Consider the following 21,816-nt stretch of genomic DNA (forward strand, 5'->3'; position numbering starts at 1 on the left):
CAAGAAGCCACAGACCATTTAGAAATCTTATCTTTCACCTAATTCCCTGATACAGCACTAGCTACCTGTTAAATCCAACAAAATTGAATGAGAAGGATAATGAAACCCAAATTACATAACAACTAGAGAAAAGGAGATTTTTCTCTCTAAATTAGCCACTGTTTAGTCTTGTTGGGTTCAACACGGTTATGGATTAATGTAGAAATAGGTCAAAGGATGAAGTACTGCACAAGATGACGCATACTTTATTGGTCATAAAGCTATCCTCACCTCATCTGAGACAAAGTCTCCAAAACGGTCCAAAGTCAACACACACAGTAATCGGAGTGCCATGTCTTCCATCCACATCTGATTCAAACTCTCTTGCTGGAATCAGAGAACAACAGAAACCAATCAGCACAGAAAAAAGCAATACAAGAGAAGATGCCAAAAACTCCTAAATCCTCAAGCAACATTGATCACGCTTTCATATAACCCCAACTTTAATGGGACACATCTTTGAAGTTTGAACATCTAACACTAAGATTAATACTTGCTTATTTTACTACGGAAGCTTAACACTTCACAAAAAGTCCACCCTGCCTAAACAAATACACAACAGAATAAAAACTTATTTTGAATGTCAGTTGCAGTCCAAAGCTCTTTATTTTCTGCAAACCCTTGGCTTTTTGATTCCTGAACCCTTCATGCCTTTATGCTTTCTGAGCTCACCATTTTAGCCAAGCTTAATACTTGAAATGTAAAATATTAATGGGACTGCAAAATGTCCAGATTAAACCAAAACAGCGAAAATCGTTGGCCAAATCCATAGACTGGGGTACATATTCGTTTTGTCTGTAGTTTTTGTAGTGCAAGATGGAAAAGTATGTTATTTAAATCACAGTGACCACAGTTGGTTGAATTAGGTTACATAACACATTATTATTATATTCATTCATGCCATTTCTTTTTCATCACATACAAGATAGGCATAGGAGAGGCAAAAAAGGTGACAATCACTGTGGCCAAAGACTTGCCACTCCTCATCAAGTTGTGCACAAAGTAAATAAATAAAAATATTAATATATAAAGGTATTTGAAGCCAAAAGTTAAAACTTAGAAATATTTAAATATAGAACAAGAATTACTGGCAATGAATAAAGATAATGTACGCAATTGAATAAATTGAATGAATAAGCAATGAATGATAAAGATACAATAAATACAAAATAATACATGTGTAAGAGAACAGTAGGTAGGTATATAATAAATGTAATGAAAGTCTAAAGGAAAACTGGCACACAAGAGGCTTCAATATTACACATTTAAGAACAACTCTTTTGAGATGCTGGACACTGACTGAGATCCCCAACTGGTTTCAGACGCACTGACCTGGTCCAGGGGCTGGTCAACTGACTTGCCAGCACTCTGGCCATGCACCTTGACAACTTCCCTGATGCCAGTAGCCGCTCCATGCCGCACCTCCCAAGACTGGTGGAAGAGGTCGGTGCTCAGCTGCTCACAGAAGGAGGCAAAGGGCCACTCACCAGGCTGAGGGGTGGGCAGGAAGGAGGAGAACAAGTTAGAAAGGCCTGAGCTGGTTACCTATAGGACATATGGCCTAGTGGTTAGGGTTTGTAGCTTCTAATCATTGGGTCGGAGGAGGAGGGGTGTGAATCCTGCCAGTAGGAACATGTTGTGACTTTGGACTAGTCAATGTACCTTCACGTGTCTCTTTCCACCCAGGAGTAAATGGGTACCCACGAGGGCAGTTACGGTCGTGTTAAGTCATTTGCACCTAAAGTGGCAGCATCAGGCTACTATACTCCCTGGGGAGCTGAGATGGTTGTGGGAAATCTTCAGAGGTTGTGCGCCCAATGAGCAGGCATAATGATAATATATCGGTGCCTTTGAATGACTTTGAGGTACTGGTAGATACTATGCCCCTCTGAAATGCTCCGTTATTATTAGTAGGTGTAATGACGCAGGGCAAAATGGCATTCCTGGATTAGATTCATGATCAAATCTAGCCCCTCTAAATTCTGCTTAGGCCAAAAATTTTCCTGCTCATTCCTCCAAACGGTAGGTCTACAGCTAGCCTGTCTAGACTAGATTCAGCTTGGATGGGCAGATGGAAGGTTTTGCATCCTGTTTGGTTAGGTTTTAGTTGGACAAAGTTTAGGAAAATACAGATTGTTTTAGCATGAGTTTAGTGGCTTTTTATGTGACAAGATTTTAATAGATGGTCTGGTTTGAATCGAAGTACCAGGTAAGTTGACTGTCACTTGCCTTTGTTGGGCTGGCCTGTGCAATGGAAATTTACAGGCAAAGAATCAAGACAAGTGTTCTGGGCATTCCAAGCCATGTACTAAAAGGACTATCTGTGCCTACTGCTTGATAATGATGAATCAAAAACTTCACAAAATTGTGTATGTGTGAAATCTTGACACTTTCAACCAGGGTCAATCCAGTTCAACAGCAAAGGCATATGCCCTGAATGGAAATACGTCTGCAAATGACAATAAGACTGTAAAGGTGATGTACCTCCTCATAGAAAATGTTGCTGTCTGCAGGTTGATCTGACTGTGGTTTATCTGAGAATGACGACTGGCTGGAAACCTTGACAATCTTGGCCTTCTTACCGACTGGTTCATCAGCCATATTCTCCAAACTGGAGGGGGAAAAAAAGCAAAATCGTTCCACGCATCACAGGTTTTGTGAGGTCCATTTCTGAGTACAAAGTCAACCTTAATGTTGGGTGATACATTTACGAATTAAGCTCGAGAACCAAGGCAATGTTAATTGAATACTCTGAATGGCCAATACTCCTAGTGTTGGTAGGACATTTAGGTTGACCAATCACGTGTGAAAAAAGTTACAGATATTTGCAAAAAGGACTCAGACGGGAACTGCACAAATGTATTACACACCACTTTACAGTACTTGGGAACTTACATTTCAATACTACCACCACGTTCAGAGTTCTAGAGTATACGTGTACCTGTAATGATACCAGTTTTATTTCAGTACACTTGGTAGCCCACCCTACTATGAAGTAGGGTCTCATTTTTTAGCATCTGGATAAGTTTGTATGATTAGCACTGAATTGAGTTATTGGTTGAATTCTGAGTTAATTCACGTGAGTAATAAGTGTCATGACATTTTCAATTCTTTTATAGAGGATAATCATGAACATTATTCATATCAAGCTTTAACCTACACTTTGCAAGTACATGTATGAAACACCAAGATGAAGATCTGGAAACAACATCAGAAACAAAATGTACAAAATTTTTAACTGATACATGCCGCATCACAAAGAAGTCAGCTGGTGATAGCTCTGGGTTTAAAAAGTGACCTACTTTTCCATGTCTCGTAATTTGTCTGCCTAGTTCAAGTAATCCAGCATTTACGGGGCCTTCGTAAGAATCAGGCAATGGATTTTTAAAAAAAACACGACTCGTTCTATGTCTGGAAGCAGAACAAATATACCTAGGAGGGTGACTCCCATGATTTCTGTAACTGAATACTATTGGGGACAAACCCTTTATGTTTAACCTATCACAAAACTGGAGAGAAAAAAGACGATAATCCATTCAGCGCCTGTATTCATGGCAACATGTTCTGATGACGCACAACCTCGCAAAATATTGATCAAAATATTAAACACTAGTATCCAGTTTCTCAAGGGCTCAGAAAGGTGCATGCATTTCTGAGTTGGGTGAGGCAAATCATATTGCAATCTCCAATCACTCTGTAGGCTTCAGCACCTTCCACTTAGGTAACAACCTATTTAAACTGTAAGTGGATTGTGAAATTTGACACCACTCTGTGTTTGGAGAGATGCTGCATTTTGAAAAGTGAGTGGGACTGTGGCTACGGTGACTGGGACAGCAGATTTCATCTTAGGAATTCTAGACAGCATTATACCAACTCGTAGTCTACGCAGTGCACTGATTGTCATGAGAGATAACATACAAAAATCAGGTCACTTTCTGAACCTTTGGTTCCCCTGTGGTTCCAAACCAGTAAAGCTTTCATTATCCTTCCTACCAGCTTAATAGCACAATTGTGGAAATATCTTGCCACTTGTATGAATTGACAAATACATGTACACAATAAGTTTATACTCTTTCAATACAGGCATTTGAACTATTTTTGTATTTTAAGTACACGTACATGTACAAGACAAAAATTTTAATCCACACAGTTCCAAATCCTCAAATTTTAATGTTATTTTTCACACAAATAACCACAGACAAATTTTTACCCTGTCCTTAGCCATTTGAAGCATCTTCAGGGTGATGCAAACAGGAATACTAATCAAATGAAAGAGAATACTTCTATTTTCCTCTCGATGGGCAACAAGCGAGATAAAATCTAGTATTGTGGCTCGGCCAAGTACACAGCGTATAAACCAGCAGCTGGATTTGAACTCTGAACCTCAGATCACAAGCTAAAAAACCCTTAATACCTACTAGGTCATGCTTCCCCCTTAATTTACTCACACTGAACTAAACAAACTAACACATTCTAACACTGACCCGGAGCCCATACATGTAGCATCAGTGTTCTCCTTGGATCGTTGCTTAAGCAGTTGTTTGGCCTTGCGCTTGGCCCGGTTCTTCTCCCGTGAGCTCAGGCCAGCACCCATCTGAGCCATCTCCTGGGCCACAATGTCTGCAGCCGAGGTCTGCCATCAAGACAAGAAATTATATTGTGTTCTAACTTCCATTTTCCATTCCACATACTTGACCATTTCTTTACACTATTGATGAGATGGCAATAACTTAGATGCACCCTAATCCCCATCCCTCCATATCTTTTGAGACCCACAAAGAGGTTTTAAGGATTTGCTGGACTGCAGACGGTACTTGTACAGTGATAAGAAAATGCAAAGAATGTGCAACTGTTTTCTACACATTGCAGGATAAGCAACAGTTCGGGAAAGTTCCATACAAAATTCCTATGAATTACCACAGTATGGATACAAATATAAACAAAAAAATACCCGAATGAAGAAAAAACCTTACTCACTGGTAGATATTGAGGAACAAACTTCATTTTTTATGCCTGGTCATTGTGAAGCATCAGCAGGTGTGCTCGAATCTGTTTGTCTAAGTTGTGAATGTTTTAACGGACATTTTGCTAGTAATTCAGGAATAATTTCATTTAAAGAAGTGGTAGTTTAAAAATTTTTTAATCAAATCGTGGAACTGGAATTAGAAAGCTCCTTCGACAAAATCTCAATGTACAACCTAAACTGAAACACAGATTTACTGACAAGACTGACCACTAGCCAACTCTGAAGAAGCACCACACATAATTTAGAGACAAAAACGTACTGGAAGTTTGAGTGTGTTACTGTCTGCCTTGGCAGTTGCCTCCTTCTTGATAAGCAGGTCTTCATCGTTAAACAACTCCTCCGAGTCCATGCCTAGGACTCCACCCACATCAAGACCCAGCCGCTTCTGTAGCAGTCGTCTCTGCTTGATGAGCCTCTCCTTGGGGTCCAGACCTGACCATGGTGCGAGATGAGAAATTACTTTCAACAGTCAAATCTTCAAAGTCAGTTATCTTTATTCCATTAAACATGTTGCCCGCATTAACATTAACCACTTGCTGCCGGGTTTAATTTGAAGTTGCATGATGTAAAACCGGGGGATTTTCAAGATTTTCCATTTTCAAAATTCTTAAAAAAATCATAAGTACATTTACTGGACATTTACACCCACACAAATGACTGTCTGGTGGCTACTCTACTATTACAGACAACATCTACTGATGCCCAAGTATTTCAGCCAGACCTGCTGCCTGGTAAAAAGAGCCCAGATTGTGTGGTGTTACATAAGTTTCTTTTGTTCCTGAAACTGGCACAGTGAGTGACTGGCGTCTTTTCAATAGGGGCTGGATAAGCATGCAGCAGTATTGTATTGCTCATCACTGGAGCACTGGAGCGCTTTCGGCACGCTTGCACTGAATGCCACAAACAGTGGTATAATCTTTCCAAACAATGACGGATTTCCTCCGCTATTGACAACTGAAAAAATGTAAGCAATTCCCAGCAGCTCGGTCTTTTGTTCTGGGACGGTCTTGTGTTATAAAGTCCAGCTCTTTTGTCCGGTTTCGGGCTCCCCGGCTTCATGTACAAAGCCTATGTGCCCGAAACCGGGCACCCAGGCAGGAAATGATTCAACCAATTAGAAGAGATATGGGAATATCTTTCAGGCTGAATATAAAAACCATAAAAGCTTTTCATGGTTAAAGTTGCAAGTTAGTCATGGAGGTTTGCCGTAGCATAATGCAAGGATAGATGCATCTTTTATCAGCATGTGTGGTTCTGAAAAGAACAGCAGGGTACTCAACGTTATATTTACCACACAATGTAAAATGCATGGGCTGAAGTTGGAAGTTTTAAAAGAAAGCCATTAAATTTCCAAGTTTTTTCTTCTTATTAATTGCTATTTACAAAATGTCAAAAACTGCAGAAACTACCTTTTAAATGAACTAATTTGAAACCTACAACTAAGTACAGTATACCAAAAACTACGTATGTATTTGTGAGGTGGTCCATGCAAGAAAACCTTTCTTGAGGTGAAATGATTGCAATTCCTGTTTCCATTAAGTAATTCTGACTTGCAAATGGACTTCATTAACAAATTCAGCATTCCCAATACCGCAGGAAATTAACATCTGGTATTGAAGTTGACTTAATGTAAAATTGGACACAAAATTAACATGAAGAGAGCTAATTTGAGTATGAATAATTTGCAGAAAAAAATTCAAATTTGAAAGTATGGTCAATTTTTGCACCATCTGTGGTGTGAATTTCTATGGACCATAATAACTTATTACAATTTTCAGAGCATTAAAAAATAAGAAAACGTGTGCCTAGTTAAATGTACATCAAGACCAATGCATGTCTACAAAATTAAAATTTTAATGCATGTATCAAATCCAAACATATTAATTTCCTGTATTTGATGATCTAATTTTGTAAATAGTGCGAATCGAAGGGTGAGACATCAGTTTTACTTTCATTACAAGAAGTCAGAGCATGTAATTGAATCCTTTTGTAAAACCAATAAATAATAAATCTTCTTTGAAAAGAAACAGGAACATCATTTGGAAATTGATACATTCCATGAAAGGCGACATTTTTCTGAAGTTCTATAATTTATTCATGTACTTAGAACATGGGGCTTGATTCCAAACCGACTGACTAAAAATGGCAGTCCACTGAATCTCTTCCTATTTTGCTGGAAACCCCCAAAAATCACTTGCGTCAGGTAAGCAAACTATCAAATGAACATATTGAACAACCTGCTGCCCGGTTGGGCCGATCTACGTCAGCAAATGGTCTAGCTTAGAAGGCCGATGATGCAATCCATTTTGGCAGCAATTTATCACCTGGCCCACAATACACCACTCAGAAGAACCACACCAACTTTCAAATTTCAGCTTAACACACCCAAGCCAACAGTGGCAATGATGGGAGGAAACGGGTACAATTCACACATAGCCAGGATGTTGATCTTTTATTTCAAAGACATGCATGTGCCTTCGCAAATGCGCCTCACCTAAATGCTACAACCTACCCCAATGTTAATTTATAAATGTGTGCAAAACTCATCATCAAGTGATTACCAATAAGTCCTGTGATTATGAAGTTTCAACTGTATCGATTACTACGCTCCAAACTCTCAGAGTTTGGGGCTTCCTTCCTGCTCTCAGGTGCAAATTCTTCTCTGTGACAACAGGTGTGCTCTAGAAAATTGACATGCGGGAAAAGAGGGTGAGTCACGTCTGGTGTGCATTTTTAAAGGGACTGCTGGGCTAAACTCGTACCCTCAAATAATTGTACAAATAGGTATACCTAGCAGCTGGGAAACAACTTTGGTCCAACCAACTGACAACCGGAAGACCAGTATGACACCAATCGATACCGCATTACGTTACAATATTTTTGATATTTAAACTACAATGTTTAATATAGCAGCACCATTTACATTACTGTCCTATTGATCAATTCCTCCTGAAAATTCCCCAAAGCAATTTGCTTTCTCCTCCTCAAACTATACCATGCTATGCCCATTTTCAACAAAATGGCCAAGTTCAGTCAATGACCATTTGTCAATTGGTTGATGACATACACACATCAGGCAAAATGACTGATTTTAGTTGCAAAGCCATTGCTGTTTGGCGACTGTCTACTCAAAATAGATTTACTCCTTAATTGGTGGCAATTGGGACTAGGCCAGCCCCATGTAAAAACACCACTGTTTGTGTGCCCGTGTGGCTATGTAAATACACTACTGATTTGCAAATAAAACTTAGAGACAAGTATTCCTTATCATTGGAGGCACATGAACAAGCATGTTCCACATCACAATAGCGGACAGACCACACAGGAACTGAGGATATTTCCCCGTCCTCACAGGTCAGTTTTTGTCCGGGAAACACAATGACCACTCTTCAATGGTACAAGATGACACAAATAATGTGCACACATACTCCCTATGTGCTACCTCAAGGGAAATTGTTGCTAGAAGAAATATCTTCCTCCCTCTTTCACACACAAACTAAAGCCAAGAGAAAGGGAAATATGGAATTTCACCAAAGCCATTTGAGTCCAACAGAAAACTAATAATCTGTAGGTACTGCTACATATATACAAAAAATGGAATCTCTTCTGGTAGGACTTGTAAGAAGTAAATGTAAAAGTTATTGTCAAATATTTGTGTGAATGTCGGTTGTTAAACTTGACTCATTCCCATCTCACCTGTCTCTTCCAGGTCCAGCTCATACTCAGTTCCTGCCGAGCCAAGCAGCGACGAACCATGTCTCAGGACCCGGTTCACGTCAAATTTGTCAAACTTGAGCTGGTCGGCCTCCCGCTCTTGGTGGACAGGTGTGGCAATGCGTGGTCCGCTGCTCCCAACTGAACCCTCTGAGAAAAGCAACATGCAAACACTCACACACCGCACATACTTGGTACATTTCTCACCAAGAGTTTGAAATGATCAGCCAAGAATTACAAACCTTTAGTTGATGACAGAGCTTAAAAGGAGCTTTAAAAGGAGGCCAAAACAAAACCTTCAACTGAAATTTTTGGAGGTATTAAATAAGCAAGTCCAAACTGAAGAACGGCAAAATCATCCCCTAGAATCAAAGCAGGGGGGAGCATTCAGTGACGCAGTACTATGAGCACATATGCATAGTGTCTACGATAAAGATATACTGTACAGGGTGAGTTAATACCACCATACGCATTGTACTACTTAATGTGCCCAAGGTCTGCTTGCATAAAAGTCAAGGGCACAGTTAAAGTACTTTATGGCTATTCAATATTCAGGAACGACTAAAATGAAGGATATACTGACCTATAAAACCCTTGTCATCACAGAATCATTACAAATGTTAATAGGTTTTGGTTACTGTTTTACATATTACTGCATTTTATCATTCCCACAATTTATTACCAAATATCAAGAATTTAGTTTAACCATTTATTTTGGATCAACCGGTAATTTGGCACAGCTACCATTCAATCAGCACAAAAAATCCCCCTCCCTTTTCTGACCGACTGACCCTATTTTTGAGAGGCATTTAACTGGAAGCACAGCTATTTTCTTCTTGGCCTTATAACTTCGATATGAAAATAGTGTAGTATCCTGGATATTAACGTGATGTTTCTTGAAGATGCAACATGTTAACAAACCCTCCACCTGATTAAGTGCTCAATATCTGGACATGGAATTTTTGATTTTCGGACTGAATTTCAAGAAAATGAAATTTTTCACATGGTTTTTACTGTAACCCTTTTTAAGACAACAGTACAAAAATCTGAAGGAATGATTTTAAACGCTCACTAGAAAGACATTTACCAGCACTCCAAGATACATAAAAGCATACTTCTTGAAATAAAAAATTAAAAACGAAACAAAAAACAAACATAACAAAATAGTAAGACTGTTCACCTTCTTTGATCTTCTTGATTGGTGCCCAGTGAGGCACATGCTTAGCTACTGCTTCTATGGCCTGACCAGCGGCTATTCTCGTTTCCCAGGTGGAACTCCTCAAATAAAAGTGAATCTAAAAAGAAAGTTCAGAGAGTTTCTGGCTAAAAGCAACACAAAACTTCTCAACATGCAACATGCTACAAGTAGCTTTTCAGAAACTTTGATCTGAAAACAAAATCCTGAATAAAAAGAAACTCCAAAATGGCTGCACAGCAGTCGAGGTCAATCAGTGAACGTACATGTAAGTCAATCACTAGCTCAATTTTGTCTGGTTCCAAATTTTCGTATACACTTTTGTGCATAGATTACCAGTCAACAAAATCGTTGCTGATCGAACCTGGCCTATGCAGTTTGCACTTAAGGAAGTGGAAACAAAACTGACCTTTGCGAGGAGGTTGTGGAGTTCATGTGGGTGGAGCTTTTGCACCTCCCCCAGTTGCTGTGCTGCCGCCTGGCGAGTCACTGGGGTGGACCCAGTATCCAACAGAAGGAACAGGCGATCCAATCTGCAGATAGACATGGTTACAGATGCTGTGGTGACACTGTTATTTTGTACATACGTGTACATCACTAATACGTTACACCATAATCTCACATTCAGTCCTGCATAACACCTAGTTCAGATCATCATGGAACTGTTTACACATCCTTTGCTTTTATACATTTCTAATTTGTACACAGCATGCATGTAAATATGAAAAAAAGCCTTTGGTGAGATAGCATATACACCTACCTTATGACAAAACACAGGCCACATTATCAGCTTATCACCCACATAAATGTAGCTCCTTGTTAAATTGTGACCTGGAAAAAGCATGCATCTGCTACGTACTTCAGGTCACAGCGAGCAGTCGATACTGCTGAATAAATCCTACCCTAGGATTGTTGGTACATGTACATACATAGAAGTAATGGGCACCAACTGACCGCCCACAGACGGGTTTTAAATAACCGCCCACTTCAGTATACAATTACTAAGCTTTATAATAACTACATGCATATGGTCTCAATGACAAACGTCACTTTCTATTCACCAGAATTTTCTTCCTTTTAACAGAAAATTAGAAGCATTTTCAAGAAAGTGGCAATGAGTATTGCAATATACTGTAACAATGAATTATCAAATTACTCTTGTGCTAAGACACTGCTGGCTCACAACACGCCCACAGTCTATTCAAGATAAGAATTTGAGCTCTTGCTACCACGCGGGGCAGTCATCGAGTGCGTGGGAAGAAAATATGAAACGGCATATATGTTTTCTCTGGAGCACAAAATTGAGTGGTGGGCATCAGAGCTAGCTCAAATCAATGATTAAAATAATCATAGTAAAGGTTGAAAGATTTTTCTGAGAAGGAGGTTTCAGATGAAATTACGAAGCAAATCCGACTGCCGTCAAAGATTAAGTTATGTAATCTGCATAAATTACACACCCGACAAATGTTTGATGCTTTAATCATAGCCTGCTGTATGCACACAAGTACATGTGTATCTCAGTTCAAAATAGTAATTATAACATAATCTACAAATTTTTATTTGTCAACAAACTTCCCCTTTAATCCTAACACTCCCAAATCCTCCAATTTCAATACGATTTTACATACACCCTAGGGGTTAGGGTTAAGCCAAATGCAGCATTTCCCCAGCCTTTTTTGGACAGGATAGGGAACGGGGAGCTCTCCCTCCTCACAAAAAAATAGCAGCCTAAATATAATGCTATATGTGTTCAACCAAAAAAGAGCAGTCTGAATTGTTTGCAATTTCCTTGCTTTTCCTCGAGTCATTTAAGTTCGTCCTCAAAGACATCTCAAATCAGAGATGAAAGTTTGTGCGCAATCTCTTTCGTGAGTGAGAGAGATGCTGAAAGAGAACTACTGGTCCCCCAATTCATGAGGCTATGAAAAGAGCAGCAACACATGCAATAACACGAGTCAGGTTTTGCTGTCACTTGAAGTAACATTGTGAGGTTTTAATTTCTGCAAGTCTATCAGTCGCCTCAAAGGACTATTAAATAATGATGGCAGACTATGGACTACCAGACCAAGGGTTTGATCCACTGTGCGGGAAAAAACTCTTTACCTTTCTCCAAACTTATCAGTTTTCTTTCTTTTACTGCCTTTAATGAAGTACTAAATATACTCCATGAAATGAAACTTTTCTGCAATTGATATACCAGTACATGTAGCTTTAGTCTGGAGAAGCTTTTCAACAGTTTAAAGGGAGTGCATGTATAATCTGAGAATCAATTTTCCCAACTGGCGAATGCACTGTTGCTGTCGTTGCTGTAGGTTTGTGAAATTGGGATTACAAACTAGCTCAGCAGCTGACTGTAAATTAAAGAAGCAACACAATTAAACAAGCTAAATTAAACAATGTTACTGACTTGATAAAACTGCAAATGTCCAAAAAGAAAGGTATTTACCTTGTTGTCATTGTAACCAGTGTTTCTGATGACTTGTATTGAGCTCAAGACAAGAGGTTGAAGAAGCTTCAATCACCAACAGCATGAATCCAAAGTCAGAGCCAGTGGAACTTAATTACAGCACACTGGATACAGTACAAAACACACACACATCTGCTGTAAAACAGCTTTTATTTTATGCACCAATAATCAATTACCTCTAAATACTGAAGGCCATTTTATAGCCAGTGTGACCGACTATAAACTGGCCTGCTCATGCCCTGTGAACAGGCAAGACAGAGTTTTGGTGTTTATTTTTTGTGTACTTTGCCGGCATCAAGTTGCAGTTTAGGCTTTTTTAGACTGGTACTGCACTGATATCATACTGGTATAATTGCTCAATCCCTGTGGAGAGAAGTGACAGCGCGACAGAGCATGGATGTAAATGTAAGTCGGGCATTCAACTATGGAGCCAGATGTGAGCAATTGCAGTTTAGTTCCTGAGTCAGAGCAGCAGATTGCAATTTTTTTTCTCCTTACCCAAACAAGTCACAATAGCCCACACTCAACTTGTCTTGGTTGGCCAAAAAGTACAGAAATATCACCTTTCGGTTGGGTTTTGATTTTTAACTCAAATTCATTCAAAATGGATATTTGTGCAATAAATTTTAAATAGGGGTTGTATTTTTCAATTCGTGTTCATTATCTGGTATTCTGATAGCTGCTTGGAGTTTTTAATACTTTATGAATTATTCTTGTATATTTATACCGATGGCCAACCCTAGTTTTAGCAGCCACCTGTAGGAAAAACATGACTGTGACGTCAAAAGTTAAATTAAGTGATTTGCATTTCTGGGTAGTATGTTAACGGGGAACCTAATTCCTGAACGGGCGGGTACCAGGGTACATGTACCACTAATTATTGTTGAAATAATTTTAAAAAGCAAGGTAGTTGAGTGTGCAGTCACATGACCTTTTCTTCTGTTCTCACATGGCTGCTGCAGAGTCAGCGGCTGGACTGCCTATGTGCCTGAAAGCCAGGATTTGTTGCCGTTACAGGTTGGTTTGGTTTATGCAGATGAAGATTGCTGCAGTAAAATTTCTCAGTTCCCATGCAAGTGCAACAGCAAACATAAATGTATACTGATGTGAAGTTAATTCCTTGTTCAACGTTCAATGCTGAACAAGTAATCGTTTGAAATTCCAAAATTGAATGGTCGAGTTCGGGCGACCTGTTCTTGACACGGGTTTCTTGTTCTCGCGCTCGAAAGGCGGGAACACAACTCAAGAACACTGTTCTCGGAACAGGATCACACACCACCTCCTTGTCAGGGTTTTACAGGAACACACGGAAAAACACGTGAGATTTTAATTATTTTCCGTAACACAGAAATGAATGTTCCTGTTTCTATAGAAAAGAATTCAGCCCATCCAAACATTAACTCTCGAATAATGTAGCCTACATGGACGCCGCCATGTTGCATGTTGCTTGTCACTAACTACCATTGGTAACCGGTTGTTTGTTCCCGGCGTTCGAGCGGCCGACCCACGAACAACAAATCGAGCTGTTCATGAACATACAAGAACAAGCTGCCCGAACTCAGCCAATAAGTACCATTTGACATTCAGGGTGCACAGCCTTAGAACTGATGGAGTGCAAATGGGACAAAAAAAAATGCGCAAAAATGCACATCCACTCACATGTACCTCATTTACATTGTATGTGCCATTTCACAATGATGTGTACAAACACAACTCTCTCCCACAGAGGCAGCCCAAGGCATAGGGTTTTTTAAGGGTCAAACAAATCCTGAAATGTAGACGACAGTTTTTATGGCAGTATAATTATTAAAGGAAACATAAAGGCTTGTTTTATATACTTGCTGTTTCATCGAAACTATTTCAGTCAAATACATGTACATGTAATAAACATCTTTCCAACAGCCTGGCTAAAAACATCTTTTTTTCAAAGTGCTTCTGTACTTTTTAGTGACCCTGTTGCCTCCATTTCAACCACAGCAAAGGCAGTTTTCAACGGTCAAAACGGCTTTGATGAAAGTCTTGTCGGTGGAGTTCTTCGCTTGCAAACCGGAGTGGGATAGTGAATTCATCACACCACACTAATCTCAAATCAGTAGGCCTACCCAAGCCCCCCACGCCTTGCCTGGAGATTACATTGAATCTGATGTCATTTTTCTGAATTGGCAACGACTCCTAGCAACCCGGGGCATGGCTTTTTTCCTGGTCAAACAAGCCCTAAAATGTAGTTGGCACAGTTTTTTTTTTTCTCTCTTTTGCACACAATCTCTTTTAGGGATGTGCATTCTGAATGCCAAACGGTTACTTAGGCCTATTCAAAGTTAGGCCCTAGGCCTACTTGTTCAACACTGAACTATTGAATGTGGAACGTGAAACGAGGAATAAGGAACTAACTTCACACCAGAGAAATAGCATTACAAAGAATGGCTCAATCACGGAAGCACGGCGAACGAATCGATGAGCCCCACAGTTCTGGGGATAAGGCAAGGCGCCTGCACAAAACACAGTATGTTTAGGTGCATGCCTGCCAACATGTACGTGCACACGGTACAGAGGTGGACTGTCACCATGAGGAAGGAGATATATACATGTATGCATCCACACGTATGAAGCCAAACCACGGTGGTTGTGTTTGTATTGAGCATGCCCAATGTGTATTAGACTCGCATTGCAGCCATTTATCGATATATCAACAGTAAAAACACCATCAACCTGTGTGAATTGCGGTGGTCAAGCGGTTACAGCATAATGGTTTGTGATGCATGGGGTGTGGGTTCGAATCCCGGGACAAAATTGTGGGCAGGGAGGTTTTTTTTAAGAAAAATAAAGCCCGAATGTTACAGGAGCCTAATTTCACACGTGAAGTTTTTATGGTTGGTTGAGCATCTAGATGTCATGCATTGTGCATGGTTGTTAACCGTGGTTTGGCTTCATACGTGTGATTGCATATATACATGTATAGCTCTGAGGAAGGAAAGGATTGCTGGATGTTGTATGATGTTGCAGACGATCAAATGACACATACTGCAAACATAAAGAGCACACAGAAACATGAGCCTGTAATTGGTCACATCAGTCCAAACATCAGTTGCCTTTCTATACTACTTACGTCGGTCTAATGTGGAGAGGATGTATGGAGAATTTCGTTGATTTTACAACATAATTCTCTTAACAATCTGGAGGCCTTCAACAGCGGCATATTTATGGTAGTCCAATTCCCAGACCCCCTAATGGAATTGATTTTTGCCATAAGGTTATTGCGACCGGGGTCTGACTGCTAATAATAAACTGGATACCTAACCTCAGCAGGTATTAGATGAGCAATCGATTGTAAAATAGTAAACGTTGATTGGACACGTTGTATGACCCTCTCGGTCACCCGATTGATCTGTCTTGGCAAGCGAGAACGATCAACGTACATTGTTCTTAATATGTAAATCAAATGAGTACGTAAAAACAGTTAGCAGGAGTAGAAACTGCCTGGAAAAGGTGACCCTTCCACGCACGGCACAATATAATACTAATCTGGCACGTTGCACGTGTGGTAGTCGCGTCAGGACTATCACTGGCGATTAAAACATTTATTTACGGGAGACAAAAATGCCGACAGATAGGTACAGGCAAAAGCATCCTAAAAATCGGCAGACGAAGACGTATTTGGTATTTGATGAAGAGAAGAGGAGGTAAATGAATGGCAGTTTTCAGTGGATTTTGTGTTGGCCTAGGTATCATATCATGGCTTAGCTTTGGCTACTGAATAATACAGGGAGGCTCATAAATTTTTCAGCTATTTTTTCTGTTTTCTTTTTGACATGATCTTGGAAAGAATGTCATAAGAAACATTTTGATATGTTTGGATTCCATTGGTCCCTGCAAAACAGAGAAATATTGATTGAAAGTAAGGATATTTTGAGATGTTTTACTAGGCCTAGCTGTCATGCCTTTTGGGACATTTTTTGTACATGTGTGATGCAGAGCAAACTGATTTTTTGTACACAAAAACGAGTGTGGATTTTGACTGAAAAGCTTAAATAAAATCCATATTTTCATAAAAGCTTGGTTCTTATTCGTACGTTATTTAAATAACTTAAATGTTGAATTAAATTAAACGTACTCAGCGTGCTCTGCGTCAAATGCCCAGGAACTTGCGTGGCAGTGCCGTGAATACGTACAAAGGACTGTCAATTTCATTTCAAAACACGCTCTCTTTTGTTCCTGCTCTGAGCGGATAGTATACGGACCCCAGTAATTATTCCCTACAGTGACCCATTAGCCGTCCGAGAGCAAAAACATGTCTAGAAAAGTTCAGTTTAGGAGGGAAAAAATCAAGTAGTTTAGTTAGAAGACTCAATGTTTCAGACCAGGCTCATAGGGTTTGCGCACATGGTATTAAGTGGCGTCCTTACATGGACCTCCTTGAAGCATGGATTGAAGCATGGATGTTTTGAGATGTTTTGCCTTGGGATGTTTTTGTACACGTGTAATGCAGAGCAAACCACGATTATTTTGGTACACAAAATGACTTGATTTTGACTGAAAGCTTAAAATTCATATTTTCGTAAAATTTTTGTTCTTACAGTTTTGTACATGTATTTATTTGTTCTTATTTAGGTGAATTCAGTGCTGGCTTCAATTAAATTTGAAAATTTTTGAAAAATGGAAGTAAACAAGCCTAGAGGAGCCACAGTGTGCGGAAAAAAAGACAAATTTTAATCATAATTTCACATTAAGAAAATGAGAGCCCAAATTAAAACACCCTCACCATGTGCGGATCCCCCCTCTCTGGGACAAGAAACCCCCCTTTCCCGGGGGGGGGGGCTGTCACAGGGGGGAGGCAAAGCACTCATTAGCAGACCTGCCAACCTAGCTGTATTCCTTCCTGAGGTCAGGCATTACCACATAATAGATTAAAAGGTATTCAAATGAGCCTTCACTTCATTTAAATTTCTAATCTATTGTGTGGTAATGCTGACCTCAGGAAGGAGTACGGCATGTTGGCAGGTCTGCATTAGCAAGGAATTGATAAACTTCATGTATATGTATTAACAGCAAGCAGGCTTGATTTACTAAAGCTGGGGCCTACAATGTACATGTAGCTAGAGCCATACATCATGTACAAGTCCCTTCAGTACTAGGCGACCTTCTGTGGAATTTGTAACTGTATGTTGGGATAACGACTCCATCCATAATATCTGTGCTGAGAATGAGCTGATGGACTCACAGTAGGGAAAAGGCTCCTTATTCCTCCTATCAAAGCAGAATGAGGAACCTCATAGTTCTACACTATTCTACATGAAGATTTGAGTGTCATATAGACCTTTTTCCCCCCACGTGACTGGATTGCGCTAGATGTAAACAATACCACCACGTGTGGACTACCTTGGCCACAGTGATCGCATGTATTCCTGTGGGCATGCGGCATCAACCATGTACAAGCATGGAAGAAATGGTACAAGCACTCATGTGAACACTGCATGCTTGACTAGATTATCTGGAATAAGCAGACTAGATTACCATCACAACACATTGCCGTCCAGCACAATTGTGACATCACCGGGGAACAAAGGTCCATACTGGTACTCCAGCAAGTTCCCTGTGAATTTTAGGAGGCTTTTAGTGAAGCAGTGGGTTCAGTAGGGGAACAGGTTTATAAAGTAAAGTAAGTTTGTTGGTGTTCAAATGACACCTGTACAGACTGATGATCTGATATGAAACTTTTATCATTGTCTGAGCGGTTGGCAGTGTTTGATGGTGTAAGACCAGATCTGCACAGTTGGTTGATCATGTGGGAACTGGTTTGTGTACTATGGACAATTGCATAGAACATTTTGCAAAGCAGAGGCTAGAGTTTGCGGTGAATCTAGCATGTCTAGCAATTGCACAAATCTTTCCTTGCATAGCTGATTCATGGACATTTATCCCACATATTTTGGCAAACTGCCCTTTGCTCTGCATCTCACTGAAAAGTGGATCACATGATTACCCAGCGTGATTTCGATTTTACAGATCCACTTCGTTGTGTACTCAAATGACCACAGGTGGATGATTTTTGTGAATTTGTTGGACATATTTTCACTCTTTTACAAACAGCATTTTCAAACTGCATTTTCCCGTGTCGCACAGGGATTTCTTGACTGGCTTTCAGAAGCGAAAGAAGGAGAGGAAACGAGTCGCCAGGGAGCAGCAGGAGCTGAAGCTCAAGGAGGAGAAGCAGAAACTGCGTCAGGAGACAAGGAAAGCCAGGCAGGCTGGGTGGCGGGAGCTGCATTTCCCTGGTAGGTGTACTCGGGAATGTAACAGTTCATATATTTGTGATTCTCAGTAAATCAGCCGGTTGTAATGTGAGTCCAGTCCATTGACAGTTAATACATCAAAAGGGTTGCAATAGCAAAAATGTAGGAAAAAAAGGACTGTACAATTATGGTGTACCAGTAGAAGCATACATGTATATGGTACATTGTGTTCGTCCTTTCACACATCATTCTGCCAGACTACTTAATAAGATTATGTTTTCACTTTAAATTGTTGTTTCACTGACTGGTACAGTATGTTTAAATTTCACTTGTTAAATGAGACGAAAGTACCTTATATGGAAAGTAAAATTGCTAAATCTGTATGGTGTGACAATGTAGAATAATTTCATTTTGATGTCCCTTTAAAATTCACATGACACCTGTGCAGTCTTTGAAATAACCTTGTGTCCTTTAAAAGATTCCCATGCTGCTGAAAGACTAAGGAATATTTACCTGTACAACTGTACCTCTGTTTCTTTCTATCATCTTTCTATCATCTGCAGATGAAGACACACCAGCAAGAGACAAACAGCCGATAGTCTATGACCATGCCGAGCACACAGTCACTGTCGAATCGGTCGGGGGAGTCACAGTAGAAGCCCTGGATCTGTTGGCAGCACACGGTGGCATCGGGGAGAACAAGGTAGGACGCTGACGCTCTGCCTCTCGTTCTTGACCTCTGTGCAAGAACTGTAATGGGCTCATTTTGATCTTGTCAAATGAGCGAATGAGAAGGACACAGTGCGCGCTTTAGCTGATTTACCCAGCAAAATGACACAAAGTGCATCATCTCAACTGATTGCACCAAAACCTTGCAGTGGAAAATTCCACCAGGGCATGAACAAGGTGAAGATGGCACCCAAATGCCCTTCAGGGACAGTATTGTCAGTTACACACCGATGTAGTGTGTCTTAAAGTGATTTTGTTAATTGTTAATTTCTCAGTTGTGTCTTTCTTCTGAAGATGGAATATGAAGATGACGATGATGCAAAGGAACCTGCACAGTCTCGACTCAAAGCATTGGCAGAGTATGAGGATGACGATGATGAAAGTGATGAAGATGACAAACAAGTCCCCGAGGAGAGAGAATACAAACAAAAAAATCCGGCCAAGAAAAAGAGGTAAATTGTTACAAATTCACAGAGATGGCACCATGTCATTTCACTAGTCACTTAGCCCAGTCACTGAGTTGCAAACACTCAATCACAGGTCAATTCAAGTTGCAAGTCAATTAGTCCAAACGCAAGGCAAGTCACAAGGCTTCTTGTCGAACTATACATCAAGTCATGCATTATTGATCCCATCCACGCATCAGCACAGCAGACCAAACTGGAAGTCGAAAGTTAAAGTTGGAGGTTCTTTTAAATGCACACAAGCCGTGAAATAATAGGCTTAGATTGCTGGAGTAACTTCTGACTGCTGTTGGTAACAAGTCATTTTTTGTAAGTTAAATCTGGATCTGGTCGTTGCACATCAAGTTACAAGTCACCAAAAGTGTTTTAAGTCCAAATCACATGTAATTTTGGTCATCACATTCTGCAGCGAAGGGTCCATTGATGTACACCGTGTATTTAGTTCTGTCATCTGCCCTGAGGTGAAGTGGACCGTCACCAGCAAAGAAACAGGCTTGTGGGAGGTTTTCCAACTTGGCTCGTGCATGGGGTCTGACGCACATGCACAGACCATAAAGAGAAATTGGATGTATGTGCTCAGCACGTCCCACATAAACACTCATAAAACTGCGTGCATGCAGTGAGCTCCCACTGAACGACTGTTGTTGGTTGAAAACACACCCTCTCTTGTTCCTGCTTGGAGAAGATAGCAATTGCCTACTTGCAAGTAATTTGCATACATTTGTATTTACAGTATGCCATTCTTTATTCCACTTGAGAGCAAATTATTAAAGACTAAGAACATAACATTGAAGTTAGCAGCATTGCCACAAGCATTTCAGTGGATTTGCAGATTCTGTGATCTGTAGTCAGGGCTGGTAGTGGATAAATGACACACTCCTTATTTTGTCAAGCAAAATTTTCAGTTTTGTGTCCCTTTTGTCTCGTAGCTCCAAATTGCAAAAGCTGCAGAGTAAACTCAACCGGAAGAAACCGGGGCACAGAGGCGGTTCTTCAGCTCGACACAAAGGTGGTCTTCACAAGGGAGCAGCAAACACTAGAGGTGTTAAAAGACTCAAGACTCAAGGGAGGCACAGAGGAGGGGGTTATGGTGCAAAACGGAGATAAACTATTCCGATGTACAGCTGCGAAATTTTTTATAGTGACACTCTTGCAGCTAACTCAACTTTCAAGAAGTGATGACAGTGCTCTTTCTTTGACCAAGCAACCGGGACTTGATTTCATGACACTGCTGAGTTCTACTTTTTTGCAAACTGCCAAGTTGTGATATTAAATTGACAGCAAAGGGATTCAACAGTCCTTATTCTTTTGTAGGAGTGCAGTTTTGTGGAGAAACTTATTTCTGTAATGGCTATCCAAACACTTCAGTAAACTCACTCCAACCTGGTATCTGAAATCCTCCTCTAGGTTTCACAGCATATCAATGGTTTTAGGACTGTCCAGCTCAGCTAATACTTTACTTGGAGCTTTAAGTCTTGATGCCCTCAAGGACAATTTTAGGAAGATTCCTACTGGTAAAGCAAATAGATTTTTGTCATAACTTTGAAAGTTTGTCAGTCATATTTAGTGTACTTGGTTAGTATTTCTCTTGAATGTATGTATTAAAAGCAATTACCATCACGGTATGTTTGCAGCAAACTCAAGACTTTAGTCTACAGTTTTTAAGCATTTACTTTATTCCTCAAATAATACACAGATGTAATACACGCTCTGAAAGTACTGTACAAATTTGGTATCGGTTTTCAATTCGAGCACAACACGAAACTAAAGTTGAATTTACATGTACACTGTACAAAACATGTATGTCCACTGTATTTCATAACACTCGGGCAGAATGAAGAGTTGGTCATGACTAAATTCATGTAGATTCAACCCCAGTACCTACTGGCATATAATGTAATTCATTTACTAAAATGTCCTGTGGTAAAAATCTCATGGTATGAATGTGGTCC

The 21,816-nt window shown here is 40.1% G+C and overlaps 2 protein-coding genes across 4 annotated transcripts in view; one reads left to right on the plus strand and one right to left on the minus strand.

Moving 5' to 3' along the window:
- Positions 1–15,681, minus strand: part of btaf1 (B-TFIID TATA-box binding protein associated factor 1) — a 41,517-nt gene extending 25,836 nt beyond the window's left edge. The window contains exons 1-10 of one of the 3 annotated variants that reach the window (XM_022224656.2): positions 15,548–15,681; positions 12,421–12,545; positions 10,384–10,507; positions 9,960–10,074; positions 8,762–8,920; positions 5,325–5,497; positions 4,524–4,672; positions 2,524–2,650; positions 1,372–1,530; positions 271–366 (exon numbers count right to left, since the gene is read on the minus strand). In XM_022224656.2, coding sequence (XP_022080348.2) covers positions 271–366; positions 1,372–1,530; positions 2,524–2,650; positions 4,524–4,672; positions 5,325–5,497; positions 8,762–8,920; positions 9,960–10,074; positions 10,384–10,507; positions 12,421–12,431 — 1,113 coding nt within the window. In that variant the 5' untranslated portion in view covers positions 12,432–12,545; positions 15,548–15,681. Of the gene's footprint in view, positions 1–270; positions 367–1,371; positions 1,531–2,523; positions 2,651–4,523; positions 4,673–5,324; positions 5,498–8,761; positions 8,930–9,959; positions 10,075–10,383; positions 10,537–12,420; positions 12,546–15,547 lie in introns of those variants that run through there. The other 2 variants (XM_022224655.2, XM_022224654.2) reach the window with 2 other exon arrangements.
- A 113-nt stretch (positions 15,682–15,794) lies between these two features.
- On the plus strand, positions 15,795–21,507 carry LOC110973670 (nucleolar protein 12-like). Its single transcript, XM_022224660.2, has 5 exons — positions 15,795–16,121; positions 18,562–18,713; positions 19,235–19,374; positions 19,695–19,852; positions 20,794–21,507. Exons 1-5 carry the CDS (start codon positions 16,039–16,041, stop codon positions 20,969–20,971), a joined length of 711 nt encoding a protein of 236 aa, XP_022080352.2. The 5' UTR covers positions 15,795–16,038; the 3' UTR covers positions 20,972–21,507.
- Positions 21,508–21,816: the final 309 nt, after the last annotated feature.

This window comes from Acanthaster planci, linkage group LG07 (assembly GCF_054643075.1).
Source record: "Acanthaster planci isolate LZ-2023a linkage group LG07, COTS_SCS, whole genome shotgun sequence".
Taxonomy (NCBI): Eukaryota; Metazoa; Echinodermata; class Asteroidea; order Valvatida; family Acanthasteridae; genus Acanthaster; species Acanthaster planci.

Coding starts and splice junctions, on each gene's coding strand:
- LOC110973670 (XM_022224660.2), top strand. CDS start 16,039: ATGCCGACAGATAGGTACAGGCAAAAGCATCCTAAAAATCGGCAGACG. Junction 18,714..19,234: donor GCGGGAGCTGCATTTCCCTG/GTAGGTGTACTC, acceptor TATCATCTGCAG/ATGAAGACACACCAGCAAGA. Junction 19,853..20,793: donor AATCCGGCCAAGAAAAAGAG/GTAAATTGTTAC, acceptor TTTGTCTCGTAG/CTCCAAATTGCAAAAGCTGC.